The 20,614-nt window shown below is 40.7% G+C and overlaps 1 protein-coding gene across 1 annotated transcript in view; it reads left to right on the plus strand.

Moving 5' to 3' along the window:
* SLC35F1 (solute carrier family 35 member F1) overlaps positions 1–20,614 on the plus strand; it is a 400,690-nt gene that overhangs the window by 332,821 nt on the left and 47,255 nt on the right. The window contains exon 4 of the mRNA XM_010353243.2: positions 19,851–20,010. Within this exon, the coding sequence (XP_010351545.1) occupies positions 19,851–20,010 (160 nt within the window). The remainder of the gene's footprint in view (positions 1–19,850; positions 20,011–20,614) is intronic.

Genomic DNA, 20,614 nt, shown 5'->3' on the forward strand with positions numbered 1-20,614 from the left:
CAGCAGTTGTCTCTGTCTTCTGGTGGACTGCTCCCACTTACGCTTGATTCTCATTGATAAAGTGAACCTCCAGATGTGAATGCATTTGGTTTCCAACCTGTGATTCCTGCAACATAGACTGTTCCCCACCTCCCAGCCTGCACACCTTCTCAGGCAGGGCACACAGATGTCTAAACATCTTCCAGCAACACAGGAGCGAAGGACAATTCCGGCACCTTTAGTGCTCTGCTAAGTACACATTACTCCAGTTGTTCTCCGATGTGGCTTCCTCAGCTTGGTGTGGGGCTTGTGCCTTCCCCGCAAAAAAACTCTGATGCTTTTTTTTGTTTTTTTTTAGGGGGGGTTTCCTTCAAACTATCTAGCATTCCTTCTATCCTCTGGGACTTCAGAGAGGGCACATCTTGGGCACATACGACTTAACACTTGTTTCTCCCTTGTGGGTTTCCTTTCCTCTTTGCACAATCAGTGGATGGGAGGGAGGGACAAGCTCTCCCTCCCTCTCTCTCTCTAGCATGGACTTCCTTGTCTCCCATCTCATCTTCCATCCTCCTTCCAGGGATACCAGGCCCGGTTCAGCCTCGAGGGAGAAAGAGGCAATCTTTCACATTCTGGAAGAAACTCTGTTATGGTTGGCAGTATGGATTCTTGATTTGTTGGAAGGAGAATTTCAGAATGTAGAATCCCTTATTTCTCCAGGACCCTGATTTCCGAGATGCTTCCTTGCTAAAGAAGTCAAGAAAGTCAGCTTTGGGTTTTAAAGCTGATCACTGACCTCTTTGTTCTATAAAGGACCGGCCCCCTTTTTACTCATGGCTCAGTTTTACAGGTAGATGGCTGTATGGAGCATGATTTAACAGGGGAAATTAAATTTCCAAACTTTTATGCCTATTTTGCTGGAAGATAGATCAGTAAATGAATTACAATGCAGTGTGAAGTGTAGTAAAATGGAGCTACATATGAAATGCCATGGAACTACAGAGGAGTGACTGGCTCTACCCCATGACAGAAAGGACTCCAGAGGTGACACCTGAACAGGATCTGTAAACCTAGGTTTTACTGACAACATGAATCTGACGATAAAGCAGGCCACTTGGTTCTCTGGTGATTTTCAGCTCCAATGGTGCACACAGACAGGTTATAAATCAATGAGGTGCCCTTACATGTTTTTCTCTCTTTGAGCATGAATTTTCTCACCTATAAATGAGAATGAAAATCCTTTCCCCTGGTGTGATCATGGTATGCAAATGTAACATTGTATTTGATGGTCCACTAAGGCAAAAATGATGCAACCAACAAAAAAAAATTCTATTATTCTTATCCTGCCGTCAGCTCCTAATGCAGTCTCTAACTCCCTCCCTGGTGAAATTCCTCAGTCCTTCCTACTAAGTGACTTTTAACAGTGTCCCCACTGGTCTCCTGAAGCCCTCAAGCTTGCCTGAGATCCATATGACAGATGGCCAAGCTGGGACACCCATTATCTTAGCAATGTCTCCAGCACATAATAGATGCTCAATAATTGCCAGCCTGTTACTCACATATTTTCCACTTCATCTGTTCTTTCCATCAATCCAATTTAAGGAAAATACATAAAGAAGATACATTTTGCCTAACCATCACATCCTCTCATACACTCTTACTCTTGGTCAACAAATGTAAGAGGAATGATGAATTTCAGTTGCATGCAAAGTAATCTAAGTGAAAGAATTTGCTGGAGACAAGGACAAGGTTAGGAAACCCACATTCCAATTAGCTTTGCCACTGACCGATTGTGGTATTATATCAGGTGAGACCATTACCAATCAATGGAGGTGAAATCTCATAAAGATTAATGACGCTGCTGCTAGATATGAACAAAATTCTTTCAGCCCACTCTGTTTTAGAGTAAAAATACCAAGGGAAATTGTACAAACAAGTGTGGTAGTATCCTACTTGGAATCATGTTTTCCCAGTACCAGGAGCTAAGCTTTGTCTGCAATGAATGTGTTCCCAAAATAATATTTTCAAATATATTTTTGCAAATGATTTTATTTTTAATATACTGGGAAATTCACTAGACAATTTCTTATAAATCAAAAAATCATTTTGTGCTATGACTAATAAATCATATTTTTCCTCAGGTATTCGTTCTATACACTAAATCTGTGAAGAGTAAAACACTTCTGTAGTCCAGTATTACACCACACACAAAGTTTCCTACTTAAATTCTCAGAACTAATGGACAAATTACCTGGCATATTTGGTGGATAAGGTTGGATAGGCAAATATATCATTCTTCAAAGTGCTATCTTTCAATAGTATATACTTATTCTAATGTGGCTACCATTTAGAATTTCTCTTTTGAAATCTCCTTCAGAACCAGTTTTAAGTCATTTAAGTTTCTTTATAATTTATCCTTCATTTGAATCCAGAAAGTATTATCTAGCATAATCCAGCATTTTGGTTCTTTCCAAATAATAAAACCTACCCAAAAAGCATGAGCAATTGCTTCCATTAAGGATATTCCAATGAGTGCTGAGAGGCAATTTCAAAGAGTTAATATATTTTTGAGTGATGAAAGATTCATTAAAATACAACCATAACCTTCCAGAGTGACTATCTTGAATGACAGCCATGTTCGGATGAGTGAATTCCAGTGCATTACAGAAGATTAGATATGTAAACACCCGTACATCCTGCTCAATAAGTGGTAATTTTCTTCTTCCCTTAAAAGAACTTTCCATTATTTTCAAGGCACACCTTTCATTATGCATGAAGAAAACTGGAACAGTAAGCAGAATAATGGCCCTTCAAAGAAGTTGATGTTCTGATCCCTATAATATGTAAATATGTTACTTTACATGGCAAAAAAGACTCTGTGGATGTTATTAAACTAGTGATGTTGCTATGGTGAGATTATTCTGAATTATGTGGGTGACCTCAATGTAATCATAAAGGTTCTTTGAAGAGAAGTCCTTTGCAGGAGTCAGAGTGGAGGGAGATGTAACAACAGAAGTGGAGGTCAGAGTCAGGGAGAGACTTGAAAACACCACATTGCTGGCTTTGAAGATGGAGAAAGGGGCTACAAGCTATGGAATGCAGGCAGCCCCTAGAAGCTGAAAAAGGCAGGGAAAGGGATTCTCTCCTAGAGCCTACAGAAGGAACACAACCCTGCCATCCCCTTGATTTTAGGACTTCTGACCTCCAGAACTGTAAGATAAACGTGTGCTGTTTTAAGCCATTAAGTTTGTGGTCATTTATTGCAGCAGCAATGGAAAACTAATACAGTTGGAGACAGTATCTAAATCCTCCCCACCTGCTATAGATTGAGTGTTCGTGTCTTCCCAAAATTCATATATTGAAATCCTAACCCCCAATATAAAGGTATTTGGAGGTGGAACCTTTGGGAGTTGACTAGATCATGAGGGTAGAGCCCTCCTGAATGGGATTAGTGCCCTTCTAAAAGACACCCCATTGACCTCCCCTGCCCCTTACCATGCACGTGAGGACACAGAGAAATGACTGCTGTCTATGAACCGGGGAGTGGGTCCCAACCAGACAGAATCTGCTGTCTAAGTCTTTGATCTTAGACACCAACATCCAGAACTGTGGGAAATAAATTTCCGTTGTTTATAAGCCACCCAGTCTATGGTATTTTTTTTACAGCAGCCCTGATGGACTGAAGCACCACCCTCCAGGCAAGTTCAAAGGCACTGATCTTCTGAGAGCCTTCTCCAAATAGAACCAGAAACATAAGTGTAAGAGCAGATTCTCCTGCCCACCCGTACTTGTGTTTCCCTTGTTTGAGAAAAGTATCCTGCCCAGGAGATGTTCCTTCTTTGTGGTTACTAAGGTGCCAATTCTCCCAATACTGCCTAGATGGGCTCCTTGGAGAGCACCCTGGTGCTTTCTGCCTGAATGGATGCACATGAAAACACTTCTGTACCTTGACTGGTTCCATTGACAGCCATGCTCATTTTCAGTCTATCACTGTAAAAAATTCACCTGTAATAAATGGTTAAAGTGGGAAAGTGTCCTTTCATGTAAAATAAGAAAAAGAAAAACTATGCAAAGTCTGCATCCATTGGCAACACTTTTGAGGAGATGGGTTTGTTCATAAATCAGTAAAAGCCTGCGAGCTGTTTTATGATGGAAGGTTACAGTCTTATGGCCATTGAAACTTTTTAAGACTCAGACAATGAGAATTCATAGAAACCCCAGCATCTGAGAAAATAGCAGGAGTTATTTTTGTCTCTCTCCTTCCTTTCTTCCCTCTTGTTTATATCTTCTGAGTTGGGGCCATTTCTAATTCAAGAGCCTCTGAACAGGAAGACAGACCGTGACTGGGCATTTCCTGAGGCCATTAAGTAGGGGGATCTGTGAGTAGTTTGGGAGCTGTGACACCATCTGGGCCAGAGAACGATGACAGGAAGTAGCAGCTGCCTAGGGCGCTCACCTTTGATTCCCCATGCAGAAATCATCTCAATAAGTAGATTTATACAGTACAGCTAACTTAATGACAGTGGAGCTCCCCAAGTGGTTCAGAGTAATAGAAATTATTCATTGCTTCATTGGTTATTCATTCATTCAACATCTACTATCTACCAGATGATGCAATGAGCATCTCAAGACTTTTCTCAACTGTCATCTTTTCAGTGAACTCTTCTCTAACCACCCTGTTTAAAATTGCAACCTCACACCCGCTCCTATGCTGCCTCCCCTCTCTCCTGTTTTATTTTCCTCCATAGTTCTTATCACCACTGACAAAACTAACTTTACTTAATTGGCTGTCTTTTCTTATAAACTCTGTAAGGGCAGGGAATTTTCTTATTACCTGGAATTTGTATTTTGTAGGATAGTGGCTACACACAGAAGGTGCTCCATAAATATTTTTGAATGAATTCATAAAATACTTACAGGATCACTACTGTGTGTCAAGCACCACCCTAGCTGCAGGAGATAAAACTGAGCAGAAAATTAAAAAATTCCTGTCCTTAAGGAAAGGAATTGCATTTTAGCGTAATCAATACAATTCGGTAATACAGAGATGTATGGGAGCCCCTCAGGGGGCACCTAATCTGGATTTAGGGAGCCAGAGAGGGCTTCCTGGAGGAAGCATTGGCTAAACTGAACTCTGGCAAGGGAAAAGGACATGAGAACTCCAAACAGGGGGAACAACATGTGCAAAGAAATGAGTCCTGGTGGCCAGGTGCAGTGGCTTACACCTGTAATCCCAGCACTTCAGGGGTCCAAGGCAGGTGAATCTCTTCAGGTCAGGAGTTTGAGATCAGCCTGGCCAACATGGCGAAACCTCATCTCTACTAAAAAATACAAAAAGCTGGATGTGGTGGTGCGTACCTGTAATCCAAGCTACTCAGAAGACTGAGGCAGGAGAATGGCTTGAACCCAGGAGGCAGAGGTTGCAGTAAGCCGAGATCATGCCAGTACACTCCAGTGTGGGTGACACAGCCAGACTCCAGAGAGAGAGAGAGAGAGAGAGAGAGAGAGAGAGAGAGAGAGAAAAGAAGAAGAAAAAGAAGAAGAAGGAGAAGGAGAAGGAGAAGGAGAAGAAGGAGGAGGAGGAGGAAAAGAAGGAAGGAAGGAAGAAAGGAAAGGAAAGGAAAGGAGAGAAAGGAAAGAAAGGAAGGAAGGAAGGAAGGAAGGAAGGAAGGAAGGAAGGAAGGAAGGAAGGAAGGAAGGAAAAGAAAAGAGGAAAGAAGAAAGAAAGGAAGGAAGAAAGGAAGGAAAGGAAAGAAAGAGAAAGAGAAAGAAAGAAAAAAGAAAGAAAGAAAAAGAAAGAAAGAAAAGAAAGAGGAAGGAAGGGAAGAAGGGGAGGGGAGGGAAGGGAAGGGAAGGGAAGGGAAGGGAAGGGAAGGGAAGGGAAGGGAAGGAAGGGAAGGGAAGGGAAGGAAAGGAGTCATGGCCAGGTAATCCCAGCACTTTGGGAGGCTGAGGCGGGCAGGTCACTTGAGCTCAGGAGTTCAAGACAACTCTGGGCAACATGGTAAAATCTCATCTCTAAAAAAAATACAAAAACTTAGCTGGACATGGTGGCATGTGCCTGTGGTCCCAGCTACTCGGAAGGCTGGGGTGGGAGAATCACTTGAGCCCAGGTGCACTTCAGCCTGGGTGACGGAGTGAATAAAAGAGTCAAGAAAGACCATGGTATGTTAAGGAATGGCTTCAGCACTGAGCCTGTGGTTGTGTTTTGTGTGTTTTTTAAATTTAATTATTTTTATTACAGTAAGAACCCTTAACATGAGCTCTACCCTCATAAATTTCAAGTGCCCAATACAGTACTATTAACTATAGGCAAATGTTGTACAACAGATCTCTAAAACTAACAACTCTTGTATAACAGCATGGAGTTCGAAGGAGGAAATGAGCAAAAAAGAAGATGAAAAAGTACCCAGTGTCACAAAGGGACTAACTTATAAGCCATATTCGTGAGTTTGGACTTAATTCTGAGCATTTCTACTGTAGAAATAGTATGATGATATTTGTAATTTAGAAAGATCCCTTGCATGATCTGATCTCTTTTCACATGAGATCAGACAGGCAGGACAAGTAAAGAGATTCTAAATAGTTTTAAGTGGCTAAAAAGAAAGGACTTGGTGACTTATTGGGTGTGTGAGTGAAAAAGAAAGATCAATTCATGTTTATTTGTTCAGGGCTCAGCAAGTATTTTTTGAGCATATATTATGTATACTTTCCCATTGGCAACTAGACATACAGCATGAAGAAGACTGTTCTTACCCTCATGAAGCTTCCTTTCTAAGGCATACTTAGGTTTTATTTTCTGACCCTCCCATTAGAATGTGTGGGAGTAAAATATGCATAGATATGGGGAAGAGAGTTCCAAGCAAAGAGGACAGTATAAGGGTGAAGAACTTGAGCATGGCATGTTTAAGAAATGGAGAGAGTGAAAGAAGTTACTAGTAGTAAGAGACTAAATTCAAGACCAAGATGAGGCAGATTATATAAGGCAAAGTCAAGGAAAGGAGTTTGGATTTGCTCTTAGAAAAATTATTAGAGCAGGGGACTGATGTGATCTAACTTGTATTTTTAGATTGTGATTGCTGCTGGTGGAGATCTGACCTTTAAGGAGTAGAAGTGGATGTGATTAGACAGTCGGGGGGCCACTAAGTGCATGATGATGACTTGAAGCCACTTGCTAGCTGTAGACGTGGATAGAGGTGGTTTGATGCATTCAGTAGATAAAGCCAATAGGATTTTCTAGCATTCATAGAGTGGGTAGGGGACGTTGGAAAGAAAAAAAAAAAGAGTCAAGAATGGTTCCTTAGTTATTGGCCTCAGTCACTGGGGGATGGTTGTGCCATGTGGTAAAATGAAGAAAACTGGGGAAGAGAAGATGTGAAGCAGAAAATCAAAGCATTCTGCTTTGGTCATGTAGATTTGAGTTTCCTGTTAGACATCCAAGCAGACCTTGGTATAGGTAGCTGAGTATATGTGTCTGGAGTTCAACAGAGAGGCTGAAACTGGAATTATGCATTTGGATGTCATTCTCATATAGATGGCACTAAAGGTCATTGTATGATTAGATCACAGTGGAGTGGGTATAAATAGAAAAGAGAAGAAAATGAAACTGAGCCATTGGCCACATTCAGAGACTAGGGGAAAGCAGGCTGAGGAGAGGCTAGTGTGGTAGAGGAGAACAAGGAGAATGTAGTATGTCCTGGAAGCCAAGTCAAGAAAGTGTTTCAAGGGGAGAAGTATGACCTCTGATTGTCAGACACTCAGGATTCAGACCTGAGCAACTAAGTTACTGCTGGTCCCATTCAGGGAAGGAAGAATCACAAGAGGAGGGATAATCTGGGAACAAAGATGAGTTAAGTTTGAGCCATGCTGAGCTGTGGGGATTTGAGGCACATTCACATTAGATAAGTAGGTGGTGATATGGCTGTGGAGTTCGGGAGATAGATCCAGATTTTTGAGATACATTTGGAAGTCCTCAGCATAGAGATGATTTTTAAAGTCAGAACGGTAGATGAAATCATTCAGGATAAATGCGCAACAGTGAGATGAGACACTATGGCAAAATCCTGAGAACACAACATTTGACAGATGAGAGTAGATGCAGGAGCCCATAAGCCAGGAACGCATAAAGGAGTCTGAAGAGGCCCGAGGGATGGAATCAAGGGCGGGGGTGGTTGAGAGCACCAAAAGAAGGAAGGAGTGTCAGATTCTTCACTTAGTAAGAAGAGGATTAAAATGTGTCTGCTGGGTTCAAAAACAGGGAGTGTTTTTGATCCATTTTGATCGTGTTTGGGGAACAGAAACCAGATTGCAGTGAATCGAGGTGTTGAATGGATGTTGATGAGATGGAGACAGTGGCTAAATGAACTCTTTTCAAGAAGTTTGGCAGGAAAGGAAGTAAGAGGTGGGTGACAGCCAAAGAGTGGCACATGTAGAATGTGAAAATAAGACAGCCAAGGATTGATCCCTCAGAAACACCAACTTTGAGAGGGACCAAAACAACAAGATGCATCCACAAAAAGACAGAACAAAGGGCCAAAGAGATAGGAGGGAAAAAAGACAGATAAATCAGGAGAGGGAAAATTCAAGGGGACAGTAGTTAGCAATGCCAACTACTGCAGAGAGGTTTAGTAAGATAAGTCAGAAGCAGCCAGGCAATTTAGCCTTGGTGATCATAGTGAAAGGAGCTGTCAGTATTGCTGTAGCTTGAGGAATGAATGGGACCAAGATGCCAGAGGCAGTAAGTGTAGATTGATCTTCACAGGCTGGCTGTGAAGAGGAAAAGATAAATAGCCACAGAGCCAGTAGGCATCAAGAATAAGACCAGGACCTATATGGTGAAGGAACGCAGCAAGCAGAAAGGGATGAGGATCCAGGAGGGAAGTGGGGTAGCTGCTGGAGCAAGGCCTCAGAGACAGCAGAAGGGGAGAGGGGAGGGTTCCAAAGAACAGAGGGCAGAATCACCTTCCCCACCAGGCAAGTCCTTAGGGAAAGAAACTGAGTGTCAACTGGAGGAAAGAAATGCGTGTTCATTGGCAGCTGTCTACCTGCACCTGGATGTAGAGTGTTTTGTTCATGCTGGTATCCTCTGCATCTATAGCAATCCTGGTCATTTAGTAAACATTCAATAAATATCTTTTGGATGAGTAAATAAGTGGCTAGTATAAGGTAATAAAAATCTGATTTTTGTATTTTTCTTGCTCTGTCACATAGGCTGGAGTGCAGTGGTAGCTAGCTCACTGCAGCCTCAAACTTTTGGGCTCAAGTGATCCTCCCACCTCAGCCTCCCAAGTGGCTGGGACTATAGGTGTGCACCACCACGCCTAGCTTATTTTCATATTTTTTGTAAAGATAGGGTCTCACTTTGTTGCCCAAGCTGGTCTTGAACTCCTGGCTTCAAGTTATCCTCCCACTTCCATCTCCCAAAACGCTAGTATAGATGTGAGCCACCACACCCGGTAATTTTTGCTCTTTTCTAACAAAACCTGGAAATAAACCTAGAAATGAAACCCAACAAGTACAAGATGTTTTCCTCTAGCTTTTGAAATTGTTTCTCCCTACTATTTTAATGCAGTGAGGAATCAGAAGTAATGCAAAATTAATGTAGAATTAATATTTTATCAGAAAACTTTTATTTCCTTCAATATGCACTTTGAAATGTGTACTTGCTTTAATGTTACTGTTAATGTTCCTATGTTCATGAATTCTAAAAATTAGAAATACAAGTTAGAGTTTGGCTGACTTAAGACAACCACTTCTCCAAAAATACCCAAGGTAGCCACACAGTGTCAGAAAAGGAATGATTCCAATTCTCATGCACTTTGTCTTATAACCTATACTTTATTTAACATAAAAAATGCAGAGGAACACCCCCAACCAGTGACCATTTTTCAATAGTCTCAGAGTTTTCTCTGTCTCCCTTGGTACTCTCAATGTAAGAGAGAGCTCACAGCTGCTAGATTGATTTAAGGCTAATCCAGTCTAGACAACGAGACGATATATAAATCCTATATAGTTTCTGCTCCACCTGGGCCTTGATTACTAAACTTGTTTTATGTAAGGAGAATAGCAGACCTGTGATCACATACTGGCTCTGACATTGCTAGGTGACTTCAAGAAAGTTACCTACTATCTTTAGAATTTCATTTCCTCGGCCGGGCGCCATGGCTCAACCCTGTAATCCCCACTTTGGGAGGCCGAGACGGGCGGATCACAAGGTCAGGAGATCGAGACCATCCTGGCTAACCTGGTGAAACCCCGTCTCTACTACAAAATATAAAAAACTAGCCGGGCGAGATGGCAGGCGCCTGTAGTCCCAGCTACTCGGGAGGCTGAGGCAGGAGAATGGCGTAAACCCGGGAGGCGGAGCTTGCAGTGAGCTGAGATCCGGCCACTGCACTCCAGCCTGGGTGACAGAGCGAGACTCCATCTCAAAAAAAAAAAAAAAAAAAAAAAAAAAAAAAAGAATTTCATTTCCTCATCTGTAAAATGGGAAAAATAAGAACATGTATGAGGGAGCCTGGCATATAGTAGGCACTCGGTAAATGTAAATTCCTTGCTTTTTACGTTTAGAATCTGGTTCGCTGATGATCAGAACGTGTTTTTAAAGCTGATAAAGGCTTTGATGATACCCAATGATCCTTAACCAGAAGGATCTTGCCCCCTGGGACAGCTCTGCTCTCACCGAAGGCAGATTTCCCCACAACTGAGCTAGAGAGCTGGTGTCTAATTATCTGTATCTTCCGGTCACCTAGATTTCTAGGTACTTGTCCCAGATTTTCAGTGCATAGCAGTGTCATTTTTTTCTTTCTTTCTTTTCTCCTTTGAGAGCTGAAGCCAAAAAAGTAAAGCGAATAAACTTGAGCAACTAGAAAGTTCGAATGACTGTCACAAGGGGACATATATAGTTTACACATTTAAATTCCTATTTGTAGGAAAAGAAAAGGAGTTTGGTAAAAATAATTTTCTAAATCCAAAAAAATAGGGTATTTCCTGGAAAAAGTCTGTTATATATAGTCAGCACAGTGACACATTTGATTAGCTTAGCTCTCTTGGACAATGTGATGGAAACATGGCTTTATCCAACATGAATATTTTAAGACAGTAAAACCTAAACAGTAAGTTCTAAGGTATAGGGTGGGAGGGGAGAGGGTTATGAATAACATAGCTCTGAGAAGGAAAAAAAAAATCTCAGGGAGAGAGTGTAAGAGAGGCAGTGGCTGTCTACCAGAAAAGTTTGTTCCAGATGAAATATACTACTCCCTGGAATTACCCTCCTGGTCAGATTTTCAAATGCCTCTGGGATGGTGACAAATCCAAGCCACAGAATTAAAATGGTTATTGATTGTATGTGAATGTATGTTGCACAAAATATTTTCTACTCTCTTCAGCTGGACTGTCAGCCTAAAGAAGACTTCTGGGGTGTGTGCATGTGTTTTACTGAAGTTTGTCCTATTAACACTTCAGTTTTACTCACTGGAGATGGATTTCTCTTTGTCACTTTTAGAAACATGGGAGAATTGCCAATTAGAAGCAGAGGAAGGGAGAGTGGGGAAATGTTCTCTTTCCTGGAATCACCTACCAGTTGCCGCAGGTTTAGCCTCTGACAGCTGGGCCACTTGAGGAGAGCTCTTTGCTTGTGATAGCCAGAGGGGAGCGTTAATGAGGATCTGAAGGCTGGAAGAGGAGTCTCTTTTGGGCACAGACCGTTAGAAAGAGGAATGAGGTCACCTCATTATGCTCTGTTGGAATGGGAGAAGTTTTTTAAAATAAACTTTTTAAAATAAACCGTCAGCTTCCCTTGAAAACACTAACCTGACTCTTGTAGATTTTTACACTCATACATAACATGTGTTGTTTTATATATTTTGAAAGAAGTACAGATGCTCCTGGACTTACGATGGTATTACATCCCTATAAACCCATCATAAATTGAAAATACTGTAAGTCAAACCATCCTAAGTTAGGGACTGTCTGTATATGCTCGAGAGAGGAAATTTGGAAACCACAGAGAGTTTGGGCCATGGAGTTGTGAAGATTCAGTTATCCCATTCAACGATAACCATTGTTAACATTTTATTCTTATAGATTCTGATTTTCTCCATCCAGAAATTTTTATGTCTAATACTATGATATGTAGATATGTAATCAAGAAACAAATTTTTACATGAACATGTATGTCATCTAAAGCAAGCATGGTATACAGGGAATGTAGAAGGACTCCTGTCCTTCCCGTGAGACCACCCAAATCAGGGAAAACTTGCATTCCCTTCGAAAAGCTGAGATGATGGGAGAAAACTAACTCTCTCTCTCTCTCTCTCTCTCTCTCTCTCTCTCTCTCTCTCTCTCTCTCGCTCTCTCTCTCTCCATCTTTCCATTCCCTTCTTGCTCCACCCCAAAGAGGAAATAGCTAAATTTAATATCCAGTTGCGGACTTTACCAGTTGGTGGAGATGTGATGCTTTAAAAGAAAACTGAAAGTTTTGAGGGAAAAAAAAATCTACAGTGCTTCATTTCTGCCTGCTCTATGTCCCTCGCTGGAAAGACCCCTGAAATACAGAGTCTTGGACTCTTTCCCCCAGGAAGACCATTTCCCCCAGGATATCTGGCTAAGAAAGTTTAGGCTAAGTTAAATTGGAGTGGGAGACTGGAGGCAACACTGCCTTCTCCAATTTAAAGTTAATACAGCTGGTTTAAAATTAATACAGCTGTTTGATCTCCATTTGGTTCTTGGGGTCTTTTAGGTGAACCATGTAGAATACAACCAATTTGACCTACAAATATGGCAGTTTCAAATGAATCAAGCTATTATTTTCTGCCAGTTAAATCCAAGAAGAGAGGAAAACTAAGTGATTGGAACCACAGCATCCAACATTAAAGAAAAAAACAGAACAGGTAGTATTTTAGACACAAAAGACAGTCTCTAAATAAACATTTTACTAGAATGGAAACCTAATACCATACTCAGCTTTTCTGAAGGTAGTTAAAAGTCATAAGTTGAAGATGAAGAACAAGTATTGCCAAGTTGTTAGGTTTGTAAGTAGAAAATGAGAATGCTATGGAGATTTCCTGAAATCACTGTTCTTAATTTGCAGAGCAGTTTTCCCATCTTAGTTACCTAGATTTCCTTGTCATTTTCATCCGTGTTGCAGAACATATAAGTCAGAAAACGTAAGATACCATAATGTACTAACTTTATTACACTCTGATTATTTTTTTCATGAGTTAAAGTAATTCTTTGAACAGGTAAAACTGAAGTTACAAATTTGATCTTTTAGAAGAAAACACTTCCTGCTTTTATGGAAAGAAGTAACTTACTGGCTTTTTCCTGCACTTCTGGGCAAAGCTACTCATTCCTTTGAAAGTACAATGAATTTTGTTATTACTTTAGATTATTTGATGGAACTTTGCATAATCAACTCAGAAAAGTTAACAGTAGGCTAAAGTATAACATTTAAGTGCTATATGACTATCTCATTTTTCTAACAAATTCCCTCTATCTTTTTTATCTGACATCAATATCACTGTGCTCTTTTTGAAAAGGGTAATTTATACCCAACTGATATTTTCCAGCAGTAAACACAAATATCCAAATTCAAAATTTCATTTGAAACTCCATAAGAGTTTGGAGAAAGATATAGATTTTCCCCCAAAGCCTTCATTTAACATTTGACAATGACATAATGGATGTAAAAGCTCTTTGAAATCTCTGGGGATTTTTTAAGAGGGGGAGGGATGTTGAAGACTAAAAAATATGGCAGTAAATTTCATCTGGAAGGAAAAACAGATGAGAATAGCTAAGATTATTTTTTGAACAATGAGTAATGAAAACCAATTTGCCTTAGAAGACATTAAAAATGCATTTGTAAAGCTACAGCAATTAAAGCAACATGATACTGTTGGTAGTATGGTATATAACATGGCCCGAAAATTGATTTTAATATATATAAAATATACTATAGAGAAAATATTGCAGAGCAACAAAAAAGGGACTGATTATTCAACAAATGCAGTGAGAAAGTGGACTGTAATAAGAAACTGAATTAGCTATTAATTTAATTTCATGCAACAACATATTCCAGATGAATTACAATTTTAAATGTTAAAAAAGGAATAAGTAACTAAAAGAACACATGGATGACTTTCCATAGATGACTACTTCTCTGATTTGGGGAGAGAGAAGAAGTTTTTTTTAAATGAGCCTGTAAATAAATATTTAAACCCATAATTTTTTAAAGCTATAAAAATATTTTCAGCAAATATGATAAAGGTCTAATAGTCTTAATAATATATAAAGATATTTTATATATCAGTAATAATACTAATAATTCAATAGAAAAAGTTTTGCTTCATCAGTAATCACATAACAAATTTAAAACAATTATAAAAGTTTATACTTGATATAAATTGGCAATAAAAAAGATAATGTACAAATTGATAGGAATGCACACAGGGGCTAGGGGCTTTGGGCTTTGGTAAATGCTCAATAAATGTCAGCTGAATGAAGAATAAACTTTTTCTGGCTTTATCCTTCCTTTAATTCTTCAACTCTCATGACTTCCAAGGGGGCGTTGCAGGAAAGAGCCAGGGAAACAGAGAAGAAGGTGAGGTTCCCTTGGATATTGAAGGGAGGATGGCTGTAGCAGCTGACCGCCCACTTGGCAGGGGTGAGGCAGAAGCACTGATGACCCAGAGGACTTCCTCTCTCTGCTTTTCCTAGCTCCCTCTATCCCACCCCTCTGGGGCTGGGGTGTGACAGTGGTTGCCCAAAGCCACTGGTAGGGTTGTTAAGGGGAGTCAGCCCCCCAATCCCCATCCCATATTACTGCTCCACAGCCTGTGCCTCTTCCTGCATCCCAGACATAGAATTGTGAACTCTTGTGGACCAAAGACTTGTAAAATATTCTGTAAAACCGGGATACAATTGGGGAGACCCACCAGCTGTAAAGAGGGTTTGCAGCCCGAAGGCAGATCTCACAGACACTCAGAAAATGTTCCATCTTCATGAGACTGTCCACTACTGGGGCAGCTTCATGACCATGTTTGGGGGCGCTGTGTGCATCTTGATGAGCACACTTTCAGAAGCGTGGGTGTCTAAAGCCAAGTTAAGGGGTCTGCGGAGTGCTGGCAAAGGGAGGGAGCATCCATAGAAGTCCAGAGAGAAGCTCGAGTTGATTTTGGCAGGAAGGGAGGGATGGGATGCGTGTGTGCAGGAGAGGGCATAACCAAATGTGATTAAAGGCTGCAGAGAAAGGTGCAGTAATAAGATGGTCAGATCAGCTGGAGTGGAAAAGAAAAGGAGGTAGGGAGAGAGAGGGGAAATTAAATGATGCTTCAATCTTCCTGTACATATACATATTTTTAGAATTTTAATGCTACTTAATGTTGACTTTCTTCTGTTGTCTTAAAAGTAATGTCAACATGAACCTTTTTTATTTAAATAACTTCTGGAAGCTGCACTTGAACTCTAATCTAGGAGTCCAGATGCTAGTGTTTTAGCCCCAATTCTAATACTAATTTGCTTTTCTCTTAGACTGTCAGTTCCCTTATTTATAAAGTAGATGCAGTCATAACTCCCTCAAAGGGCTGTTGTGAAGATTCACTTTGTCTACCATAAAAATAACATAATCGTTTTTACAAACTCTAAGTGTAAACTTAATGCAACCAATTGTAAATGTTATTTAAAATGACAAGGTTCAAGCTGGGCACAGTGGCTCACGCCTGTAATCCCAGCACTTGGAGACTGAGGCAGGAGGATTGCTTGAGCCCAGGAGATTGGGATGAGCCTGGGCAATTTAATGAGACCTCATCTCTATTTAAAAAATAAAATTTAAAAACAACTACAAGGTTCAAATAATAATCCTGCTATCACCATGACTTCAGAAACTTTGCCGCAAGCCATTGTGTACTGTGTGCCTCCGTGTCTCTATCTTTTTGTTTGTTTTGTTTGGTTTGGTTTGGTTTGAAGACAGAATCGCACTCTGTTGCCCAGGGTGGAGTTCAGTGGCACAATCTCAGCTTATTGCAACCTCTGCCTCTCAGGTTCAAGTAATTCTCCTGCCTCAGCCTCCCAAGTAGCTTGAATTATAGGCACACACCATCATGCCTGGCTAATTTTTGTATTTTTAGTAGAGACAGGGTTTCTCCATATGGCCAGGCTGGTCTCTAACTCCTGACCTCAAGTGATCCTCCCACCTTGGCCTCCCAAAGTGCTGGGATTACAGGTGTGAGCCACTGTGCTCAGCCGTCTCTATAAAATTAGAAAACAGAATCGTAGACACCTCTGGCATGTGTTGCCTGAGGATTCAAGGCATGAGGAGAATGAAATTCTTTTAAATTCTTAGGGGGGAAGAAGGATGCTATGTAAATCTAAGAGTAATAAACACTTCACTTTTCCATTAAAGTATTTTTAATGTCCTTGGAGATTTTTCAGAGCATAAGATGGTTATAAAATAATATTTGTTTATTTTTTGTATGGATATTTTATAATTTCTTTTCAGATTCAGAGATGTATGCAAAGAAAGTTAAATCTACTGAAAAGATTAATGGCAATCAGAAGAGGAGCTTTTGTTTGTTTGTTTGTTTTCTTTTTTAACAGTTTCAGTTATAATGCTTCTCTTTTCTACTACTCTAACAACCACTTAGCCAAGGAATTAAGCTAGGAGAAAACTATTGGAAAATTATTTTTTGTCAGTATCTTTTATGTTATATGACCACGAGGGGAAAGCTGAAGGCAAAAAGCACTAAAAAAGAAGAGCCTGTTTAGTAAGAGCAGGTGCCAAACAGTTTCTCCTCAATAGTTACAGATGCCATGGTGAGACCTTCAGCTGTAGCAATTAAATATTCCTGTCATTGACCTTCACTAAAACATTGTTCAAAAAATTATTATGACACAATTTCTGCTGATTCTAACAATTTGTGTGACCTTGAGCACATCATTTCACCTCTCGGGACTTAGGAATCCTCAACTGTTAAATAAAGGGGTCTTGGTGATTCTAAACTGGGGAGAGACTGCCCTCCAGGGGCCTTTGCAAATGTGTAGAATGTTTAATGGTCAAGGCCCAGCAATACTAACTGCCCTACAGAGAACATGAGACAATCTTGCAAAATGAATTGTCCCACCCTAAATGCCAGTAGCAACCTTGATTATCTCTAATGTCCCTTCTGATGGTCAGTGATACCACATGTCTGACCATTCATTGATTTATTCAGCCACCAATTACTGAGGCCCCACTGTATCATAAGCACCAAGCTTCTCTCCTCAGATACCCCAGAAACCCTGGCTTTATTGTATCCTTCTTTAAGAAAAATTATGATTGTATTCTTCTTTTCCTTCTCTTCTTTCTAAAAGTTTGCACTTACCCACAGAACCACCTGACACTTACAAATAAGGATTTTCCAACTCAAACCATTAGGGGAATAGATCTCAGGACTCATCAAGTGCTTTGGGTTTTCTAATGACACTGAGAACTTAAAAGCTCACTTCAGCCCTCCTCAAAGATTGGATGATGGCCTAGCTTGCTCTCAATAATTCAGGAATAGAGGCTTTCAGCTCTGCTGACCAAGGGCTTCCAGCCAGATAATGAAACCCTAATTCTGTAGTGTGCAGCTAAATATTTCAACTTGATTCAATCATTTTTAATTTTTAACACAAAACACCAACTGTTTTATGCCCAGTGAAGAGTTTTCAATGGCAAACTGAAATTTCCTAATATACTTAAATAGCATCTGAGGCTAGCTGTGAAACCTACCTTAGAGCATATTACCACATCATTAACTTACATTGCTAATTAACTGCAGTGAGCAACTGTGTGCTGTAGTAAAATCCTACCTGCCACCACCTCCTTCCTATAGCCCCTCCAAGAGTGCTGTGACCTTTGGGCTCAGCCCCCAGCCATCACAGTGCTACTTAGCATTCATATGGTCCTTTCTCACCTTATCATCTCAGCAACCCTGGGGATAGCTTACTATTCTGAGTGCTTGTTTCATTTTGCAGAGGAGAAGACCAATGCACAGAGAAACACGAGCATCTGTCCAGGTCACAAAAAGCTGTGGGGATAGAGAGGATTCAGTATGCTATTTGCAGTGCCAAGAAGCCACTCTGATGTTCAGGGATGCTTTGCAAATACACCTTTTCTAGCCTTCAGTGAATCTTGGAGACTCTATTTTGATGTTTCTGATCATTAAAAATCTTTGTATATATTTGCTCAATAACTCTTATTGAATACTCCTCCTAATCCCAGCAGTGTTCTGATGCCAATAATCCTGTGCTAATTAAGTACTATTACAAGTGGAACTACAGAGGAGAAGTACAGGGTTCAACAAAAGCATCAAACAGGACTCGACCTAGCTTGGGGATCTAAGAGGCTTTTCTGAGGAGGCAACTTAACAAGTGCAGGCCTGAAGGAAAAGGAGGAGGAATTTCAAGCAATGGAGCACTCCAGAAGGAGGGGTGTACATAAGTGAAGGCCCTGGGGCAGGAAGGAGAGGCTTGTTCCATGTAGCAGAGGATGTTAGCTCAGTCCAGGTAGCAGAAGTGGGAGAGGGTGGCATGAGTAGATTTGAGAGATGTTTGGAAGATTAAATTGGCAGAATTTGGTAATCAATAGGATATAGGCAATGAAAGTGAAGGAGTATTGAGGATCACTGGCCTGTACTGGCAGCTGGGTGGTAGGGGCCACTTGTTTAGAATTCCAGCAAGGAGATATACTGGGCAGTTGGACAAATCACAAGTTCCTCATGTGGTACAAGGAACTTGCACTTCTGTGTGACATCACTTTGTCTAAGAGAGACCCTGTCTTGGATAGTGTATCCAGAGGTCTTACCACTGTGTGGTAGAGTCTGAATTAATTCCATGGAGCCCAAAGCATGTATTTGAAAGCAGGGTTATAGACCAGCAATGAGGGCCTCGTGATTTAAGAATTACTTTCATGTGTAGTATCTCTGAGGTTCGTACTGATCTTTGGGGAAAGTTGTTATCTTCATTTTACTAACAGAAATTTGAAGCTCCTGAGGTTGTGATTTGCCCAAGGTCACACAGCTGTAAATGAGGATTTGTACTCAAATTCAGGTCTTCTGACTCCTAGCATAGGGGTCTTCTCATTTCACCATATTATCTCTCCACATAATTGGGGCAAATTCTCTATCAACTCCTCGAATTTACATGTCAGATGGAATCTCACTATTTGTACAAAATATATAAAAAAATGAAATCAAATTTTTTTGCTATACTCTATTCAACTTTCTTTAAAAAATTTTTTCTAATAGTTCTTTTAATATTTCTACTTTTGAGGCTCATAAATTTGCATTTATATTTAGAGCACTTTTTTATTTTAAGAATGAAATGACAAGAACAGATCAATTTTTACTGGTAACAGGAAGACAGCTGTCCAGGAGAAGTTAAATTCAACTTTTGTCTAATTTCTAATAATTTATAAAACATTATAAGACCTCTGCACCCTCACCTCCTATTCCCAGACGTTCTCGTAAAATAGGGGGACAGTATAAAAAGGCTGGGTATACTCTCCCCAAACCAAAGGTGTTCCCGTGGAGCATGGCCTGGCTCTGAAGAAGACAGGAGGCAGAGTTGCCCCAGCACCTGGAGGCAGGAGCCTGTCTTCACCACCAGCCTGTCTTATCAGTTTGCCTTCTCCCCTTTCCCTTAAAGTTTGGGGGATGTTTACAATTAAGTAAATAAATAAAGCTAATTTCCATTTATTTCAGATTCTGTTTTAACTACATCAAGCCTGGGTCTACACAAAATCTCAGGTTCAGGGGAAAGACAGAACCCTTTCTGCAGAACTAAATTACTTTTCCCTTTTACATAGAAAGCTTCCTCTTGAACCTCCTGTTGTTGTTTACCTTCATCCCTCCCAATAGCTCCTGGACTGTTTTGTGATCCCAGTCGTGATTTTGCTGTCCTGGTTCTTCCTGCTGATCCGGTACAAGGCTGTGCATTTCATCGGCATCGTCGTCTGCATCCTGGGAATGGGCTGCATGGTGGGAGCAGATGTGCTTGTGGGAAGGCATCAGGGAGCAGGTGAGTCTTCGGATGTTCACCAGGTTCCTTACCTCTGCGGGTGAGGCCAAGACAAGAAATGGAATGTTCATAGTTGGGTGTAAACAAGGACCTTAGGAACCTGGATTTCCCACTGTTTGTGTACTGTTCATGTTTGTTCCCCCCACACCTGAAACGGGGCACATGGGAGGTGCTTAATGCATGTTTCTTGAGTGAATGAGGATGCAAAATACCACTTTCATGCCCTTTCTGCATCCATTCAGAAACATGCAGACAGTGTGTAAAACTGAGAGTCATGACCTACCAAGAAGATGTTTTGGAGGTCAATCCATTCGTGAACCAGCTACTTGGCCCAAGCCCTGGTCCTTTGTAGAGTTGGTGGTAATAAGTTAATTCACTCCTGAGTCACAGGGCCTTCCACACATTTCCCCAACCCCAAACCTTTCTCTGTCAAGCCAGAGAAAGACTGAGCTTTCAAACTACTGGGTGAAGGTTGGTTTATAGGCCCACAAGTAAATAAAGTTTGAGGACTAGTTAGGAGTGCTCCATAATTTTAGTGGGGAGAGTTAAGTTCTGTCTCCTCACACAAGGTTTTTAATTTGTTTTACAAGGAGGGGTTATTGGT

This window comes from Rhinopithecus roxellana, chromosome 4, assembly GCF_007565055.1.
Source record: "Rhinopithecus roxellana isolate Shanxi Qingling chromosome 4, ASM756505v1, whole genome shotgun sequence".
In the NCBI taxonomy this organism is placed as follows: Eukaryota; Metazoa; Chordata; class Mammalia; order Primates; family Cercopithecidae; genus Rhinopithecus; species Rhinopithecus roxellana.